We start from the raw sequence: 17,602 nt of genomic DNA on the forward strand, positions 1-17,602 counted from the left end.
TGCACCTCCTCCTGCCCCACAGTGGACACATGGACCTGCACCTCCTCCTGCCCCACAGTGGACACATGGACCTGCACCTCCTCCTGCCCCACAGCAAGAACAGTTCCCTACAGATCCTTGTGTTGCACGGTGAGGACAGGAACAGCTCCCTGCAGCCCCCACAGGGAACTGTGCAGGAGTAAAAGACATCCAGCCACTGTTCAGAGGAGAACATCTGTGCTGAGAACTGGCCTGGAGACAGGGAGAAGGAGAAAACCACGATGGGAGCAGGGCAAGAGCACCCATCATTTGGGTGAGGTTGTCTGCAGGAGCTTCTTGGTGACAGCAGGGACAGTGACAGAGTATCTCTATCAGCAAAGCAGCTGTGAGAGCTCGTGGTTTATTGTGAGTTCAGGGGCCTCGCTTGTAGCTGCTGGGCACAGCTAAAGCAGGCCAGGAAAGAGCAGGAAAAGAGAGGGAAAAGAGAGGGGAAAGAGCAGGGAAAGAGAAGAGGAAAAGAGGAGGAGGTTTGGTTACCATACAATAAATGTCCTTCTGAGTTGAACAGTCTGTGTTGGACCAACCAATCTAATACAAGACACCAATCTCACAGCATTTCCATACCAGTAGAACTGTCCCTTTACCTTTGGCAAGCAGGAGGGAATTGTTTAATCAAGGGAGATTGCCCCCAGCCAGGCACACCATTGTTCACCAGCTGATGGATTGGTGTTTCACATCTCAAAGCTGCCTTCATGTCCATCTTGCTGGTTGGTCTCACACCCCCAGAATCTAAACCATCCTATTCACAAGGCCTCTCTGCTCCATCCTTCCCAACAGCTGTCCACAGACAGACAATCTGTCACTGACCTGCCTGCTCTTCACAGGCTGGACTGACCCTGTGGAGTCTTCCAGCGGTCACCCAACAGGCAGGGCAGCTCCTGAAGGACCACCAGAACCTCCCTGTCCCCACGCCAGACCCTCCCTGTCCCCACGCCAGAACCTCCCTGTCCCCACGCCAGAACCTCCCTGTCCCCACACCAGACCCTCCTGTCCCCGTGCCAGACCCTCCTGTCCCCACGCCAGAGCCTCCCTGTCCCCACAGCAGAGCCTCCCTGTCCCCATGCCAGAACCTCCCTGTGCCCACACCAGACCCTCCCTGTCCCCACGCCAGACCCTCCTGTCCCCGTGCCAGACCCTCCTGTCCCCACACCAGACCCTCCTGTCCCCGTGCCAGACCCTCCTGTCCCCGTGCCAGACCTTCCTGTCCCCACACCAGAACCTCCCTATCCCCACAGCAGACCCTCCTGTCCCCACGCCCTGGCAGATGGACTTTTCAGACCAGAGCAAAGGCCGTGCTGGTGACAGCTGGACAAACAGAGGCCCCCAGGGCCCCTCCCTGCCATGGGACATTTATAGAAGCTGCCACCAGCCCGGCCCCACATTCCCGTGCCTGGCGTGCCCGGTGACAGCGGCTGCAGGGCACAACCCCAACGTGCTCTGCCCTGGACCACCCTGGAGCTGTCCTGCACGGGGGCAGCTGCTGGGGCTGACTCTCCCCCTCTTGCAGCTCCTGAGTTACACCAGAGATGCTAAAAATAAACCTTTGTTTTTTGTTGTGTGAACAGCAAGAGGGAAAGACCAAACGCTGGGAAGAGTGGGAACATCAGGAGCAGAGCTGGAGCCAAAGCAGAGCTGTTACTGGAGTAAGGCCTGCAGAAACACAGGAAAGAGAGCAGGAGAGGAGACCTGTCTGCGTGGAGTGAGATGGAGACAGGAAAGGTAAAAGATGATCCTGAACACCAGAATGGGAATGCAGAATGGGATGATGACAGCAAAGGGAGATTTTGCTGCAACAGAAGGAGAGGAAGACTGCAAAGGAGCAGGCAGAAACCCAGCAGAATGGGTGTGATGCAGGAAAGATAAAAGAAAGAAAAGGTAGAGATGAGATTTTAAACAACACAGGAGAGAGGTTAAGTCTGTAACCTGTGAAGTTTGTGAAATCTGGAATTTCTCTTGGATGCTACATATGAGGGACTGTGCCAGGCAGGGCACAGACAGGAATGTCCACAGCAGGAGTGACGATACACAACAGGATACAGACTTTGAGGAACAAACTCATTTTGGGGACTTCTCCAGCCTCCCAGTCCAGCTGTAGCCCTTTTCTGATCCCCACAGGGCCCAGACACAGCACACAGCCACAGCCACTTCACTGCTGCAGGCTGGGGGAATCTTGGCTTTAACAGAATCTCAGGGTAGTTTGGAAAGGACCCTGAAGACCAGCCAGTCCCACCCCTGCCATGGTCAGGGAATTTCCACTAAAGCACCAGTGGCAGACACTTCCTCTGGATGGATGGCTCCAAGCACTGCCCAACCTGGCCTTAAACTTTTTCTGGTTTTAATACTTTCAGTTTCAGCACCCTCATCCCTCCTGCTTCCTAAACACCATCCCACAATGGATTTACAATGAGCTGTGCACACAATCCTGTCCTCACTGTGTCAGGAAGAACCTTTCTATCCCTCCTTGGCAGCTTCCTGGAGCCTCTTCCTTCCACAACAAATCCCTGCACTCTCCCACCCACATCCCCTTCCCTCCCACCAGGCTGCTCTTTCTGTCTTGTTCCCAACTCTGCTTTTTGCAACTTCTCAAACTTTGCCACTTCCCAAACAGCACCTGGCTCTTCTCTCCCCATTTTCTTACTCCCATCTTCCTTTCACAGCTCCCAGTTCAGTGCCTGAGTCCCCCCCAGTTCTGCTGCCCAGATTTCCTCTGCAGAGGATGCTGTCACCCCTCACACCACGGCACAGGGGCAGGGCAGCTCATGGAAGGACCACAGCCTCCCCTGAGGGACCCCCTCCCCAGCCCCTCCCTGCCTCCCTCCCCTGCAGGGACCCCCTCCCCAGCCCCTCCCTGCCTCCCTCCCCTGCAGGGACCCCCTCCCCAGCCCCTCCCTGCCTCCCTCCCCTGCAGGGACCCCCTCCCCAGCCCCTCCCTGCCTCCCTCCCCTGCAGGGACCCCCTCCCCAGCCCCTCCCTGCCTCCCTCCCCTGCAGGGACCCCCTCCCCAGGACCCCTGAGCCCCACTCACGGCTCGGTTGCCTCTCTGCAGGCCACTGCTGGGCAGAGCTGCCAGGGTCCGGTAGTCCAGGCGCAGGGGCTCGCTGGGGACGCTCTGGAGAGGGGAAAACACCACAAACACCAAGAACAGGTCAGGCCCAAAGTCAGCTCAAGCAGTGAGAAAGAGCAGTGAAAGGGAACCACCCCAGCAATAACCAAGGCCTTATCTCCAAACTCTGATGAGTTCCCACTGCCTGGAAAAGGAGCTGGAACTGCTCCAAACACAACCACGTGAACTCGTGGCAGGAGCCAGGCCTGAGAAACCCCACAGAGAACCCACAGTGTCCCTGTGGAGCCCTGGCACCCACTGCTGCTCACATCCCTCCTTTCCCCACGTCCACTTCCCCATGGAGGGGAGAACGTGCCACACCTGCCCGTCTGCTGCAACAGCATCTGGAATGACTGGGCCTGGACACGTGTAGGAATGCAGGGCTGCAATTCCTCCAGTGCAGGAATGCAGGGCTGCAGTTCCTCCAGTGCAGGAATGCAAGGCTGCAATTCCTCCAGTGTAGGAATGCAAGGCTGCAGTTCCTGCAGTGTAGGAATGCAAGGCTGCAATTCCTGCAGTGCAGGAATGCAAGGCTGCAATTCCTGCAGTGCGGGAATGCAAGGCTGCAATTCCTCCAGTGCAGGAATGCAGGGCTGCAATTCCTCCAGTGCAGGAAGGCAAGGCTGCAATTCCTGCACTGGAGGAATGCAGGGCTGCAATTCCTGCAGTGTAGGAATGCAGGGCTGCAGTTCCTCCAGTGCAGAAATGCAAGGCTGCAATTCCTCCAGTGTAGGAATGCAAGGCTGCAATTCCTCCAGTACAGGAATGCAAGGCTGCAGTTCCTCCAGTGCAGGAATGCAAGGCTGCAATTCCTCCAGTGCAGGAATGCAAGGCTGCAATTCCTCCAGTACAGGAATGCAAGGCTGCAGTTCCTGCAGTGTAGGAATGCAGGGCTGCAATTCCTGCAGTGCAGGAATGCAAGGCTGCAGTTCCTCCAGTGCAGGAATGCAAGGCTGCAATTCCTCCAGTGCAGGAATGCAAGGCTGCAGTTCCTCCAGTGCAGGAATGCAAGGCTCTAATTCCTGCAGTGTAGGAATGCAAGGCTGCAATTCCTCCAGTGTAGGAATGCCGGGCTGCAGTTCCTGCAGTGTAGGAATGCAAGGCTGTAGTTCCTGCAGTGTAGGAATGCAAGGCTGCAGTCCCTCCAGTGCAGGAATGCAAGGCTGCAATTCCTGCAGTGTAGGAATGCAAGGCTGCAATTCCTGCAGTGCAGGAATGCAAGGCTGCAATTCCTCCAGTGCAGGAATGCAGGGCTGCAGTTCCTCCAGTGCAGGAATGCAAGGCTGTAGTTCCTGCAGTGTAGGAATGCAAGGCTGCAGTTCCTGCAGTGTAGGAATGCAAGGCTGCAATTCCTGCAGTGTAGGAATGCAAGGCTGCAGTTCCTGCAGTGTAGGAATGAACGGCTGCAATTCCTCCAGTGTAGGAATGCAAGGCTGCAGTTCCTGCAGTGTAGGAATGCAGGGCTGCAATTCCTCCAGTGTAGGAATGCAAGGCTACAGTTCCTGCAGTGTAGGAATGCAAGGCTGCAATTCCTGCAGTGTAGGAATGCAAGGCTGCAATTCCTGCAGTGTAGGAATGCAAGGCTGCAATTCCTGCAGTGTAGGAATGCAAGGCTGCAATTCCTCTACAGCTTCTTTTTCCAACCTTAACTCAGACTCACTGTACAACTTCATTCAATTTTGCTTCCCTTGTATTGCCTTTCTAACCCTAAATAGAAGCCAAGGTTTCTAATCCATCCTCATTTTCCTCAATCCTTACACATTTCTTCAGTTCTGATCTCTCCCTTATCCCCAAAGCCACATCCTTTCAGGGGAGGGAGTGCAGAACACAAGCTTTGGGGAACAAACTCTTTTTGTAGCCCTTTTCTGAGCTCACAGCCCCTCCCCTGTGCTGCTCACCTCCGTTTCCTCCTCAAGCTGCTGCGTGGCTGCCTCCCGCTCCCTACGCATCCGCTCCTTCCGCGGGACACACAGAGCCAGAGCAGGGACAGAGAGACAAGAGAGAGGCAGAGAGGTCACACGTGCTGGGCAGGAGAGCTGAGGGGACACAGCAGCAGGAGAGGGGAGCAGGAACCCAGCACCAGCACTGGGACCGGGGAAGGAGGAGGAATTGGAATTGAGCACTTGTTACTGCCAGCAGAAAGGACAGGGACAGCACGAGATCAGCTGGGTGTGAGAGGGGAGAGGGGAGAGCAGGAGTCCCTGAGACCCTGAGCAGGGACAGTCCTGGGGAGGGTAAGGAGAGCTGCACTGCCCCCAGGCACTGCCCCCAGGCACAAACTACACCAGGGAGAGGAGGAGCCTGCTCACTGCTGGAGGAGACACCTCGATGGAGCACAGAGAGGACAGGCTGGAGGGAATGGAGAAACAAATCTGCAGAGCACAGGCCCTGCTGGCCTACAGCATCAATACAGGATGATGCAAACACACACAGAGGGACAGAAAGGTCAAAGGTCAGCACCAGCTGCCAGCCTGTGGTCACTCAGCACTGCGGGGCCATCAGAGAGTGACCAGTGGCTAATCCCCACCAGCCACGGGCTTGCTCCCAGGCTGCAGGAGGAAGGAGCAGCGCAGGACTTGTCCCAGGGATTGATTTCTGCCACTGGTATTTCTGTGATTTGGCACCTCTGGGCAGAGCCAGGCCTGGGGACAGCACAGCAGCGTCCTTCCCTTGCCTTGGAACCCTCTCAGCTCTTCCTCCCCAGCAGGAACCAGATGCTCCAGAAGCCCTGAGGATGGGAGGATGGGGGGTGGATGCAGCTGAGAGGGAGTCAGCCAAAAATCCTGCAGCCTTGGCCCTGTTCTTTAACAGATTCCATGAATTCCAGATCCCCACTGCCCCACATCACCCCTGACCTCCAAGCAGGGATAAGCAGCATGAGAAGTCCCCAATGCCCTGGAGGATCTCAGCTCCCAAAAGGATACTGAGGGATATTTAAGGTAAAGTTCATTCTGAAGCTGGTTATGCTCGTTTTGGCCAAGAGTTCTCTGCAGGGTGACACCAGTCTGCTGCAGGTGACACCAATCTGCTGCAGGTGACACCAATCTGCTGCAGGTGACACCAATCTGCTGCAGGTGACACCAGTCTGCTGCAGGTGACACCAATCTGGTGTGTGACTCTTCTCTGACTGTTCTGAGGAGTGACAGGAGCAGCAGCCAGCCCAGACAGGGCTGTGGCACGCTCCAAACCCACCTCTGACAATTGCTGGGGAGGATCTGCTTAAGACTAGAAAAACAACTAGAAAAATAACCACAGAGCCAGCAGAGAGCACCAGGAATCAGCCACAGAGACTCAGAGCTCCTGACTCTTCTACTGAAACTGAATGATCAGAGAACTGGAGGCAAGAGGTGTCAGCAGCGAATGGGTTTGAAAACTTCTACCCTGAGTAGAGCAAAGGCAAATTCCTCCCATTTATTCAGTTCACAGCTTGCTGTGGGCTGGAGACACTTTTGGTTGCTCTTGCTCTTGTGCAAGAATGAACATGAAACACTGAAGAGTTACAAAAACGGTCCAAAAGTGGTGACAGAAATAAATTCCCAGGGATCAGGCACTGGGACAGGAACTTCCTTCAGTATTCCAAAGGCCATGACAGAGAGGTGACTCCACCACTGGATAAATTTAATCATCAAAACCAGCTTTAGAGACACGACCGCAGATTCAAGGTTTAAAAGGCCCAGCAGAAAAATGTGTCTTTGCTCACAGGATCCCATGAGCTCCAAGGAGCCTGGAGCACCCATTGCTGCCTCCTCCTGGCACACCAAGGGAAGGGGCACCTAAATATATCAGCATTTTTCAAAATGACGTATGGCCACTGCTACTTCTTCAATCATAAAGGTTTTTCTGCTTTGTTTTTTTTGTTTGTTTTTTGTTGGTGGTTTTTTGTGTTTTTTTTGGACCCAAGTATTTTTAAGTAATCTCAGTATAAATTTTGGCAAAGTCTTTCTCAACCTGAGCCTGGATAAATGCCACCTGCTCGGCCCGAGCAGCAGAGTTTGGGGCCACATTTGGTATATTCAGAGGTGTTAGGGGAATGGCCTGAAGGCTCCTGGAATGTATTTCAATCCATACATCCATATTCAAATCCATATACTGCCAACGTTAAAACTGGCAGGAATATCCTCTGCTCAGACAGAAACACAATGAAATCAGGTCTGCTGAAACCACATCAAACCACTCTGAGTTCCTTCCCAGGCAGGGAATGAGACCTTTTACAGGAAAAACCTAAATCTGATCTGAATTGCCTCTGCTCTGGGCTGAGCCCAGAGAACTGCTGAGGTCCCTCCTACCCAAATTAGTCAGGATGATTTGGGCTGGAAGAGACCCTGCAGGGCCCAACCCCTGCACTGAGGGATGTCCTCAGCTGGCTCAGGTTGAACATCATTCTGCAAGGTCTTTTGCCTTCCATCCAGAATCTCCAGCCTCACCCTGCTCTGGTGGGGCAGCAAATGTGAACAAGCTCAGGAACTGCAGAGAGAACCCAGGGAAACTTCAGGTGAACCTGAACCAGAAACCCAATGAAACACCTGAAAAATGTCCACACACATCTGCCAGGAGAGCAGATCCCCACTGACAACACTCAAGAATTCAGTTTTCCCTCTTCTTCCAGTGACTCTGACTCGATAAATGACTGTTTTAAGTCCTCAAGAGGCTTGAGTCTGCTGATCTCTTTCTGTGAAATTCTCCTTCTGTGAAATTCTCTTTCTGTGCAAGGCTGAGCCAGTGGGCAGGCACAGAACTCTCACAGCAAACAGAGAAATGACCACGAGAACTGAGGAGCACAAAGCTGTGACTGATCAACAGCATCACTTCTCCACTCAGGGCAGCTCAGAGCTGTGTTCTCATCTCTGCCCACAAAAGCTCTGTCAGTCACAGGCTGCTGGACAGGGAAAACTGATTAAATTTGGGACTTCCAAGCTCACTGACCATTTTCCTTGAAGCTGCATCTTGGTTAGGAGGTACCAGCAGGTAACAAGGGCGGTTTTTGTGAATACCACAGGAACATCACCAGAGGGGTGCACAGGGAAGTGCAGCAAAGCCAAAGAGCAGCCAGGGACAGAGCAGTGCACCACAGAGAGGGAATGCCCAGAGCTCCACCCCATGGCACTGACAGTGGGGCAGAGCTTCAGAGCTCCCCACGGCACCACAGAGGAGCAGAGACAACCTGTGACACCTTCCTGGGGACTCACAGGCTCAGCAGAGCCACTGCCACAAACACATTCTGCTACACAAATGATCTCTCACCACTTTCTCCACTTCTTCTCTCTCCCACTGAGTGGCTTCTCTCACCATTTCCATCTCCTAGGAGAGAGCAGAGTTAGAGCCACCTCACCCACAGCTCTCTCCACACCTGCAGCACCTAGGACCTCATGAAAGTGTCACAGTCCCCTCCTAGCGTGTTCCTGACCCACGTGGTGGGTCCTGCTGGTCCCACAGCCACAGCACACTGCAGGCACCACGGGACACTCCAGAGATTCCAGGAACTCTCACTGTGACCACACACACCTTCTGCAGGATCTCCAGCTCCTCGGGGCTCAGGTCCCGGTCGATGGAGGAGATGCTCTCCAGGCTGTTCTTGCGCCCAATGCCAGCAGCAAAAGGGTTGGCAATGATGCCTGGGGACATCTGCAAAACAAACAGCAAATCACACCCGGTGGGAGCCCAGAGTGCCATTCCAAAATTCCCCATTCCGGCCTCCCAGACACAGGAGAATCCCAAGCAATCAGAAACAGAACTCTCTCAACAGCTGGAAACCTTTTACCACAGAATCCCAGACTGGTTTGGGTGGGAAGGGACCTGAAGAGCATCCAGCTCCATCTCTGCCATTTAGGCTGGCAATTGTTGGAGGAACCCAAAGTCAAAGTAAGCTGAATTTAAACTGACCCAGGTGCAAGGAAGGGACAAGGTGAGCAGGGACTGGTTCATGTTCTACTGGAGAATACAAAAGCTGAACTAGCAAAGCCTTGGAAGCAGAAACCTGAGAGGGCACAGAACTGCTCCAGGGAACTTTACCCTGTGAGGAAAGGCAAACACCAATAAAGAGCCAGACCATTTACTGTAAATGTAACACTGGCCAAGGAGAAATGGGCATAAACAGCCTAGTGAAAATGAGCTTGAAAACTTTTTGTTTTTCAGTGCAGCGCTATTGTGGGACAGCTCTGGAACCAGCAGGACAGAGAGCCAGTCCTGAGGGAGCACTGCTCTTCTGGACTGGAGACCCCCTCCTGCTCACATCACAGGTCAGACTTTGAAACCTGGCACCACAAAAAAACCCCAAATAAATTTACTAAAGCTAAAGGTTGGGACAAGCCAGTGTTCTCTGAAGAAAGGGCTGGTGTAGAGGAATTTTTAGAAGAGCGAAGTCATCATTTATTGATGGGGGTTTGAACAATCCCTGCTACCAGGGAATAGGATGAGAGTCTGTGCTGTTCCTGTGCTGGTCTTGTAGGCCTTGAATTAGTAAGAAAGTAGCAATTGTAATAATTTAGTGTGCCTTCACATGGATGCTTCCTCACGGATACTGAATATGTGTAACAGCTTGTTAGGCCTTCTCAGGGATGTGGAAAACAGAATTATATTCATAAGGTAGAACAAAAGGTGAACTATATGCCAAATAACGTGGACCAATGAACGATCATTTAATGTATATGTATATGTACTTTTAGCCAACCACCAACTGTTCAGCTGTGCCTGCTTTCCTTTCTGTAACTGGATAAAAGCAGAATACAAGGAATAAACAGGGAGCTCAAACCTAATCCTACTGATGCCTGTTTGATACTCTGCTCCTTTCTCACAACAGGCTGGGTATGGGAATACACAAGGCAGAATCAAACAGACTTGGTTATTATAGCTGGTTTGATAACCAGGATGCCATGGCAGGAACAAACAGAACTGTGAAAATTACAGGAGATGGGATTACACCTGCTCACGGGAAGAGAGAAGAAATCAACTTTTGCAAGCAAAGAATTGTTGTAAAATGCCTGAGTTTTCTGTGTGATGTTTGACCTGATTATTGTAGTAGAAATTATTAACCTGTTTGAAATAGTATATAAGCTTTTGGGAAACCTGAGTACAATCGAATTCTGATCACCGAATCAGTGTTCCCGTCTCTCATCAATCACCAATAATTGGTGTACAGGACAATCAATTATAAAACACGCCCATGGCTCTCTCAAATATCTTCTGTTACAACAAAAGGGGGGAGCCGGGGACACTCCTGCTGAAAGGTTATGCAAAGCCTTGTATGTTTTTAATTTCTTGAATTGTTCAATGACAGACTTAAATCCCCTCAAATTACTGAACTTGCTACTGTTGTCAGAGCTTTTCAAAATTTTTCTGTTCCTTTTAATCTAGTAACAGATTCAGTTTATGTTGCAAAATCGTGAAGCCTCAGCCCTAAAACAAAGTGTAAAACCTGCAAACAGATGATAGATTTGAACAGTTGAATAAACTCCTAAGAAGCTAAAGACTCCATAAATAAATCAGAAATTTAGTTAAAATAAGCTTATATGTATTAGACATTATATTATGTATTGTTATAATTGTTATAACAATTGTTATATTGTTATATTGTTATAATTATTCCTTATATTTTATAGTGTGTTTAAACTAAAGGTAGAATCTGGATCTTGGCTAGATAACCTGTTTAGTAGCTGGGGTTTCACACCTTAGCTGAAAGATTTTCTTAAGATAAGAAAGCATGTAATGATTTTAATACTAATTGTATTAGTTATGACACCTTGCTTGCTTCAATGTGTACAGAGATTAATTAATAAAGCCATCAAAGGAGTGTTCTTGGTTCATACAGAAGGGGAAGATTTGGGAATACACAAGACAGAGAGTCAGACTTGATTAGCAGAGCTGGTTTGATAACCAGGATGCCACGGCAGGAACAGAACTGTGAAAATTACAGGAGATACAGGAGATTACCATTGCTTATGGGAAGAGAGAAGATTCAATCAACTTCTGCAAGCAAAGAATTGTTGTAAAATGCCTGAGTTTTCTGTGTGATGTTTAACCTGATTATTGTAGTAATCATTAACCTGTTTGTAATAGTATGTAAGTGTAAGAAGATAGCTTGTATCGTAAGGTAGAGCTATCTACACTTGGGCCTCAAACCAGGCCTCAGACCAAGCTTCAGGCCTGGTCTAGCAGGCCTCAGTACGTTCAGCATACGTAGTAGCAGATAAACTTATCTACTACTGAGAATGTATTAAAGTAGTGGTGTTACTAACATAGAACAGTTACTGGGAAGACACAGTGGCTACCTTAAACTGCAATAGCTTACATATTTCTGTATTCTCACTGCCTATCAGAATGCACCTGTTTTTGTAAACTATTCTGTCTGTATTTAACCCACCATCTCACAGAATAAATTAGATTACGTGCTTAGAACCCTATTAGTGTAGACGCACGTTATTCTAGCCCCCGATCTACCAGGGCTCCGCCTTTATGTAAGCTTTTAGGAAACCTGAGTAAAACAGAATTCTGATCACGGAATCAGCATTCCCATCTCCCACCAATCCCCAATATCTGGGGCCCGTGGGGGTTCTGGCAGCCCCAGCCCCGCTCACCTCGATGGCGGCGGCGGCGCGCGGGTCGAAGCCGTCGCACACCTGCACGAGCAGCGCGTCGCCCACGGCCCGCAGCGCCTGCACGGCCTCCGTGTGCGTCATGCCCAGCAGGCTCTGCTGGTTCACCTCCAGGATCCGCATCCCCACCCGCAGGCGCCCGTCCCGGGCAGCGGCGCCCGAGGAGCTCACCTGGAACACACCGGGGTCAGCGGGGGAGAGGGGACAGCACCCAGGGAAAGGGACAGCACCCAGGGAAAGGGACAGCACCCAGGGAAAGGGACAGCACACAGGGAAAGGGACAGCACACAGGGAACGGGACAGCACACAGGGAACGGGACAGCACCCAGGGAACGGGACAGCACACAGGGAAAGGGACAGCACCCAGGGAAAGGGACAGCACACAGGGAAAGGGACAGCACCCAGGGAAAGGGACAGCACCCAGGGAAAGGGACAGCACCCAGGGAAAGGGACAGCACACAGGGGACAGCACCCAGGGAAAGGGACAGCACCCAGGGAAAGGGACAGCACACAGGGAAAGGGACAGCACACAGGGAAAGGGACAGCACACAGGGGACAGCACACAGGGAACGGGACAGCACCCAGGGAAAGGGACAGCACACAGGGAAAGGGACAGCACACAGGGAACGGGACAGCACCCAGGGAAAGGGACAGCACCCAGGGAAAGGGACAGCACCCAGGGAAAGGGACAGCACACAGGGAACGGGACAGCACCCAGGGAAAGGGACAGCACACAGGGAACGGGACAGCACACAGGGAAAGAGACAGCACACAGGGAAAGGGACAGCACACAGGGAAACGGACAGCACCCAGGGAAAGGGACAGCACACAGGGAAAGGGACAGCACCCAGGGAAAGGGACAGCACCCAGGGAAAGGGACAGCACACAGGGAAAGGGACAGCACACAGGGAAAGGGACAGCACCCAGGGAAAGGGACAGCACACAGGGAACAGGACAGCACACAGGGAACGGGACAGCACCCAGGGAAAGGGACAGCACCCAGGGAAAGGGACAGCACACAGGGAACGGGACAGCACACAGGGAAAAGGACAGCAGCCCCCAGCTGCAGCCAGGAACAGCATCTGGGAGTACCATGAGAGGGCAGCACAGGAAGAACCTGTGCTGGTGTGAAAGAATCTTTCACGTGAGATAAAAGAACATGAATCTGAAATGTGGTGTCCCAAGGGAAGGGTCACTGGGGCAGCGCAGGGACCATGGGGAGAAGGAGGGGACAGCACACAGGGAAAGGGACAGCAGCCCCCAGCTGCAGCCAGGGGAGTATCTGGGAGTACCATGAGAGGGCAGCACAGGAAGAACCTGCACAGGCAGGGGTGAAAGAATCTTTCATGTGAGATAAAAGAACATGAATCTGAGATGTGGTGTCCCAAGGGAAGGGTCACCGGGGCAGCGTGGGGGGAAGGAGGGGACAGCACACAGGGAAAGGGACAGCAGCCCCCAGCTGCAGCCAGGGGAGTATCTGGGAGTACCATGAGAGGGCAGCACAGGGAGAAACTGTACTGGTGTGAAAGAATCCTTCACGTGAGATAAAAGAACATGAATTTGAGATGTGGTGTCCCAAGGGAAGGGTCACCGGGGCAGCGTGGGGGGAAGGAGGGGACAGCACACAGCAGCCCCCAGCTGCAGCCAGGGAAAGCATCTGGAAGTACCATGAGAGGGCAGCACAGGAAGAACCTGTGTCACCCTGGTTTTGAAGACTTTTCTGAGCCTTCTATAATGTTCTTCATATTGGAGTCAGAAATTTTACCTTATCACACTTTCTACTATAAACAATGGCCGTGTTTTGCTGTCTTTCATTGTTTATAGATTTCTAAGTGAGAGGAGAAAGTTGATTTACAGTTGGCTTGACCAATGCGGATTGAGAGGTGGAATTCCATCCTCCAATCCACAGGCCCCATAGGAAATGTATAAAAGTGAGTTTTGTAAATAAACTCGGCCCTTTTTGCTGCTTCGCTCACCAGCGTGTCCTCGTGTGGTTCTTTTAGTGTCCACTGTGACAAACCTGTACTGGCTGGTGTGAAAGAATCTTTCATGTGAGATAAAAGATTGTGAATCTGAAATGTGTTGGAAAGGAAAGAAGCAGGTGAGAAGGAAAAGCTGTCACATCATGAAGCATCTCACAAAAAGGGAAATCATTTTGTGGTGGGAGAGAGACACAATGGAAAAGCAAATGGAGACAAACTAGGGAGGAGGGAGGCAGGGATCAGACGTGCAAACAGGAAGAAGAGGGAAAGCACCACTTTGTCTCTTGGTTACCACAAATATCCAGGAAAAATCAGAGACAGGAAAACCCCTCCAGACAGTGCAGGTAAGAGAGGCTGAGGGGAGTAACAAAGCTCAAGGGAGAGCGGGGAAGTTCAGGATTTCAGCTCTCTGCAGGCTAATACAGCAAGTATTGGGAAAAACAGAGGGGAGATGGGGTAAACTAACTCTGTGCCACGGCTAAACTGTGAACCTTCCAACCCCCAAATGCTGTAATGCTGCAGGAGAGAAAATCAAACCCAATTACTCAAAACAACTGTCAGTGAGAATAATCTGAGGTTTTCTTCTCCTGCTGTTAAGAATGTCCCAGGTGAACATGCAGCAGTCACTCTGAGAGAGGGAATGTATTCTTTTAACTTTAGAACTCAGATAAAACAGTTACAGCCACATAATGACAAATGCTGAATGTTCCTTTGCCTTAACAGCAACCAATTATCAATTATCAGGGCTGACTGCCAATTATGGAGTGTCTTCAGCCTGAGGATAACCCACACCAGTTTCTGTCCCAAAAAAGCAGCTAAAGAGGGAACCAGGGACACTAAGGTGAACACCCAGAGTCCTCTGTGTCAGCAGCAAGACCAAAATGACACCACTCATCATTGCTGTGCTCCACTGCCAGCAAAGCAGAAGCAATAAAAACTTTTTGGGAAGGGTTGGGTGGAGCTTAAACTGATAAGTGTAAGCTGAACAAGAAAATGTGTAATTTCTGGAGGAAAAGTGATGTGAGAAATATGTGTGACACAAGCAGTCACCTAGAAAAGGAACAAAGTTACACAGGGGGTGCATGGCACAGGGGAAAAGGTTAAGAATTCCTGATGCTTTCCAAGGAAGGAGGAGAGAGCTTGCATGTGTCAGTGGGCAGGAAGCCACAGGCACAGGGGACCAACAGGAATGTGGGCACAAGGAAAGACGGGTGGGTTTGCATTACAGAAAAAAACACAAAGCAAACCAAAAGCAAGCAGGAAATAAAACAAGAATCTGTGTAGCTGTTGTAGAGGAGAAAACATGAAAGGACAAGGACTTTGGTGGAGGGAGGATCTCCAGACCTGAGGCACAGTGAGAGCTGAGAGCACATTCCAGCACTCCCCAGGGACCACCCCTCCCCTGGCAGGGCCTGCAGAGGTGGTGCCCTTACCTTGGAGATGAAGATGCCTTCATCAGTGGGATCAAATGGATTTCCTGCATGGCCCTTCGCTCCACCTCGGATACTGATGCCCAGCTTCTCTCCTGGGGCCTTCTCAATGCAGATTTCCTGGAAACACAGAAGAGAATCCTTGTTTGTGGGCCAAGTTCAACTGAGGGAACGCTCCTGAGAGTGACCACAATTCTAAACGCCCTGAAAAGGGCCCGAATGAGCCCCATCCTTCATTCGGCAGCTTATTCCTGTTGGTGAGGATAAATGACTGTTTTAAGAGGGATGACTGGAAACTTTAAGTCCTCAAGAGGCTTGAGTCTGCTGATCTCTTTCTGCGAAATTCTCCTTCTGTGAAATTCTCTTTCTGTGCAAGGCTGAGCCAGTGGGCAGGCACAGAACTCTCACAACAAAGCAGAGAAATGACCATGTGAGCTGCCTTTTTCTGTTCTCTGATGACAGAGCCACCAGGCCATGGCAAGAGACCCTCACCACGCCCCAGCTGGACAAGAGACTGGAGTCTGTCAAAGGAGAAGGAAATTCCAACCAGGAGTTGGTTGTGTCCTAGTCCCAGACTCCTGCCTGATAAGAGACTGGAGTCTGCCAAAGGAGAAGGAAATTCCAACCAGGAGTTGGTTGTATCCTAGTCCCAGACTCTGGCCTGATAAGAAACCACCCCCAGACGCCCCTGCTGTGATCCCCCCTGTCACCATGAGATTTTCCTGGTTTGCTGGGCGTTCATACTAAAGTAGAAGTGTGCACCTTCTCACGCTCATTAATGTAAACAGGAGATCGTGTTTGTAAATATTGCCATTGCTTTGAATTCCTTCTCCAAGAGAAGGGGAGGTTGAATGACAGCCTCCTTGACCAATGTGGGTGAGAGGTGGGAATGCCACTCTCCAATCCATGGTCACCTTGCTAAAGGTATATAATAAGAGTAATAAAGCAGGAGGATTCTCCCTGCTGCTGCTCTGATCTCTCTGTGTGTCTTTCTGGCGAGGCTCACAGAGACACCCCCCAGCCCCCGGCCCAGAGCCCACCTGCATCCCCAGGAATGCCCCTCTGTGATCCCCCAGCCCACCTGCATCCCCGGGGAACGCCCCCTCTGTGATCCCCCGGCCCAGAGCCCAGAGCCCACCTGCATCCCCAGGAACGCCCCTCTGTGATCCCCCGGCCCAGAGCTCAGAACCCACCTGCATCCCCGGGGAACGCCCCTCTGTGACCCCCCAGCCCACCTGCATGCCCGGGGAACGCCCCTCGGTGCCCCCCAGCCCAGACCCCACCTGCATCCCCGGGGAACGCCCCCTCTGTGACCCCCCAGCCCACCTGCATCCCCGGGGGAACGCCCCTCTGTGATCCCCCAGCCCAGAGCCCACCTGCATCCCCAGGGAACACCCCCCCTGTGCCCCCCAGCCCACCTGCATGCCCGGGGGACACCCCCTCTGTGACCCCCCAGCCCACCTGCATGCCCGGGGGACACCCCCTCTGTGACCCCCCACCCCAGAGCCCACCTGCATCCCCAGGGGAGAGTCGCCTCTGTGATCCCCCAGCCCACCTGCATGCCCGGGTAACAACGCCCCTCTGTGACCCCCCAGCCGGGGCCCAGAGCCCACCTGCATCCCCAGGGGAGAGTCCCCTCGGTGCCCCCCAGCCCACCTGCATGCCCGGGGGACGCCCCCCTGTGCCCCCCAGCCCACCTGCATCCCCGGGGGACGCCCCCCTGTGCCCCCCAGCCCACCTGCATCCCCGGGGGACGCCCCCCTGTGCCCCCCAGCCCACCTGCATGCCCGGGGGCGGCGGGTCCCTGCGGACCAGCATGCAGAGCTCCTGGGCGCTGCAGAGCAGGGCGTTCACGGCCTCCTGGTGCGTGGCGTGGCGCAGGTCGGTGCCGTTCACCTCCAGGATCCTGTCCCCCACGCGGAGCCCGCTGCGCGCCGCCAGCCCCCGCGGGATCACCTGCACAAAGAGCAGCACGGCTGGGGCAGGGAATCCTCCTCTCCTGGGGTGTGACTGAGCCCCCGGGCAGCCCCCAACACCCTGCTCTGAGCCCTCTCTGCAGACAGAATTCTGACACATCTGGGAACACCGGCCAAGAATGAAGTGGGATGTGCTCTGAAGTGCTATTCCACATGTTATTCTCATATTCCCAATTTAATCTGAACTGTAACCAAATTTCTCAGAGATCGTGGGCATGATGTGCTGTGGATTGAGATTTGATCTATCCCAAACTGGGCCTCAGATTTTGGCCCGTGTAGAAGTAGATAAGTTTTGTGGCACAGTTAGAAATTAGGTTAAGGTGTGTGCATGGACTGTACAGGACAATTAGAGTGAAGACACGGTAGCTGCCTTAAACTGAGATAGTTTACATACTTGTTCACGCTGAATGCCAATAAGAATGCACCTGCAACTGTAAATTATTCTGCACTGTATAAAACCAGCCATTTCAGGAATAAAGAGGAG

At 52.3% G+C, this 17,602-nt stretch overlaps 1 protein-coding gene across 10 annotated transcripts in view; it reads right to left on the reverse strand.

The window, feature by feature from the left end:
- SCRIB (scribble planar cell polarity protein) overlaps window positions 1-17,602 on the reverse strand; it is a 123,148-nt gene that overhangs the window by 34,015 nt on the left and 71,531 nt on the right. For 8 of the 10 annotated variants that reach the window (XM_063397072.1, XM_063396567.1, XM_063396815.1 and 5 more), the window contains 7 exons: window positions 16,922-17,098; window positions 15,146-15,262; window positions 11,713-11,901; window positions 8,645-8,764; window positions 8,384-8,440; window positions 5,041-5,097; window positions 3,065-3,148 (listed from right to left, as the gene is read on the reverse strand). In XM_063397072.1, the coding sequence (XP_063253142.1) occupies window positions 3,065-3,148; window positions 5,041-5,097; window positions 8,384-8,440; window positions 8,645-8,764; window positions 11,713-11,901; window positions 15,146-15,262; window positions 16,922-17,098 (801 nt within the window). The remainder of the gene's footprint in view (window positions 1-3,064; window positions 3,149-5,040; window positions 5,098-8,383; window positions 8,441-8,644; window positions 8,765-11,712; window positions 11,902-15,145; window positions 15,263-16,921; window positions 17,099-17,602) is intronic. The other 2 variants (XM_063396483.1, XM_063396655.1) reach the window with 2 other exon arrangements.

The sequence above is a fragment of the Prinia subflava genome, chromosome 1 (assembly GCF_021018805.1).
Source record: "Prinia subflava isolate CZ2003 ecotype Zambia chromosome 1, Cam_Psub_1.2, whole genome shotgun sequence".
Lineage (NCBI taxonomy): Eukaryota > Metazoa > Chordata > Aves > Passeriformes > Cisticolidae > Prinia > Prinia subflava.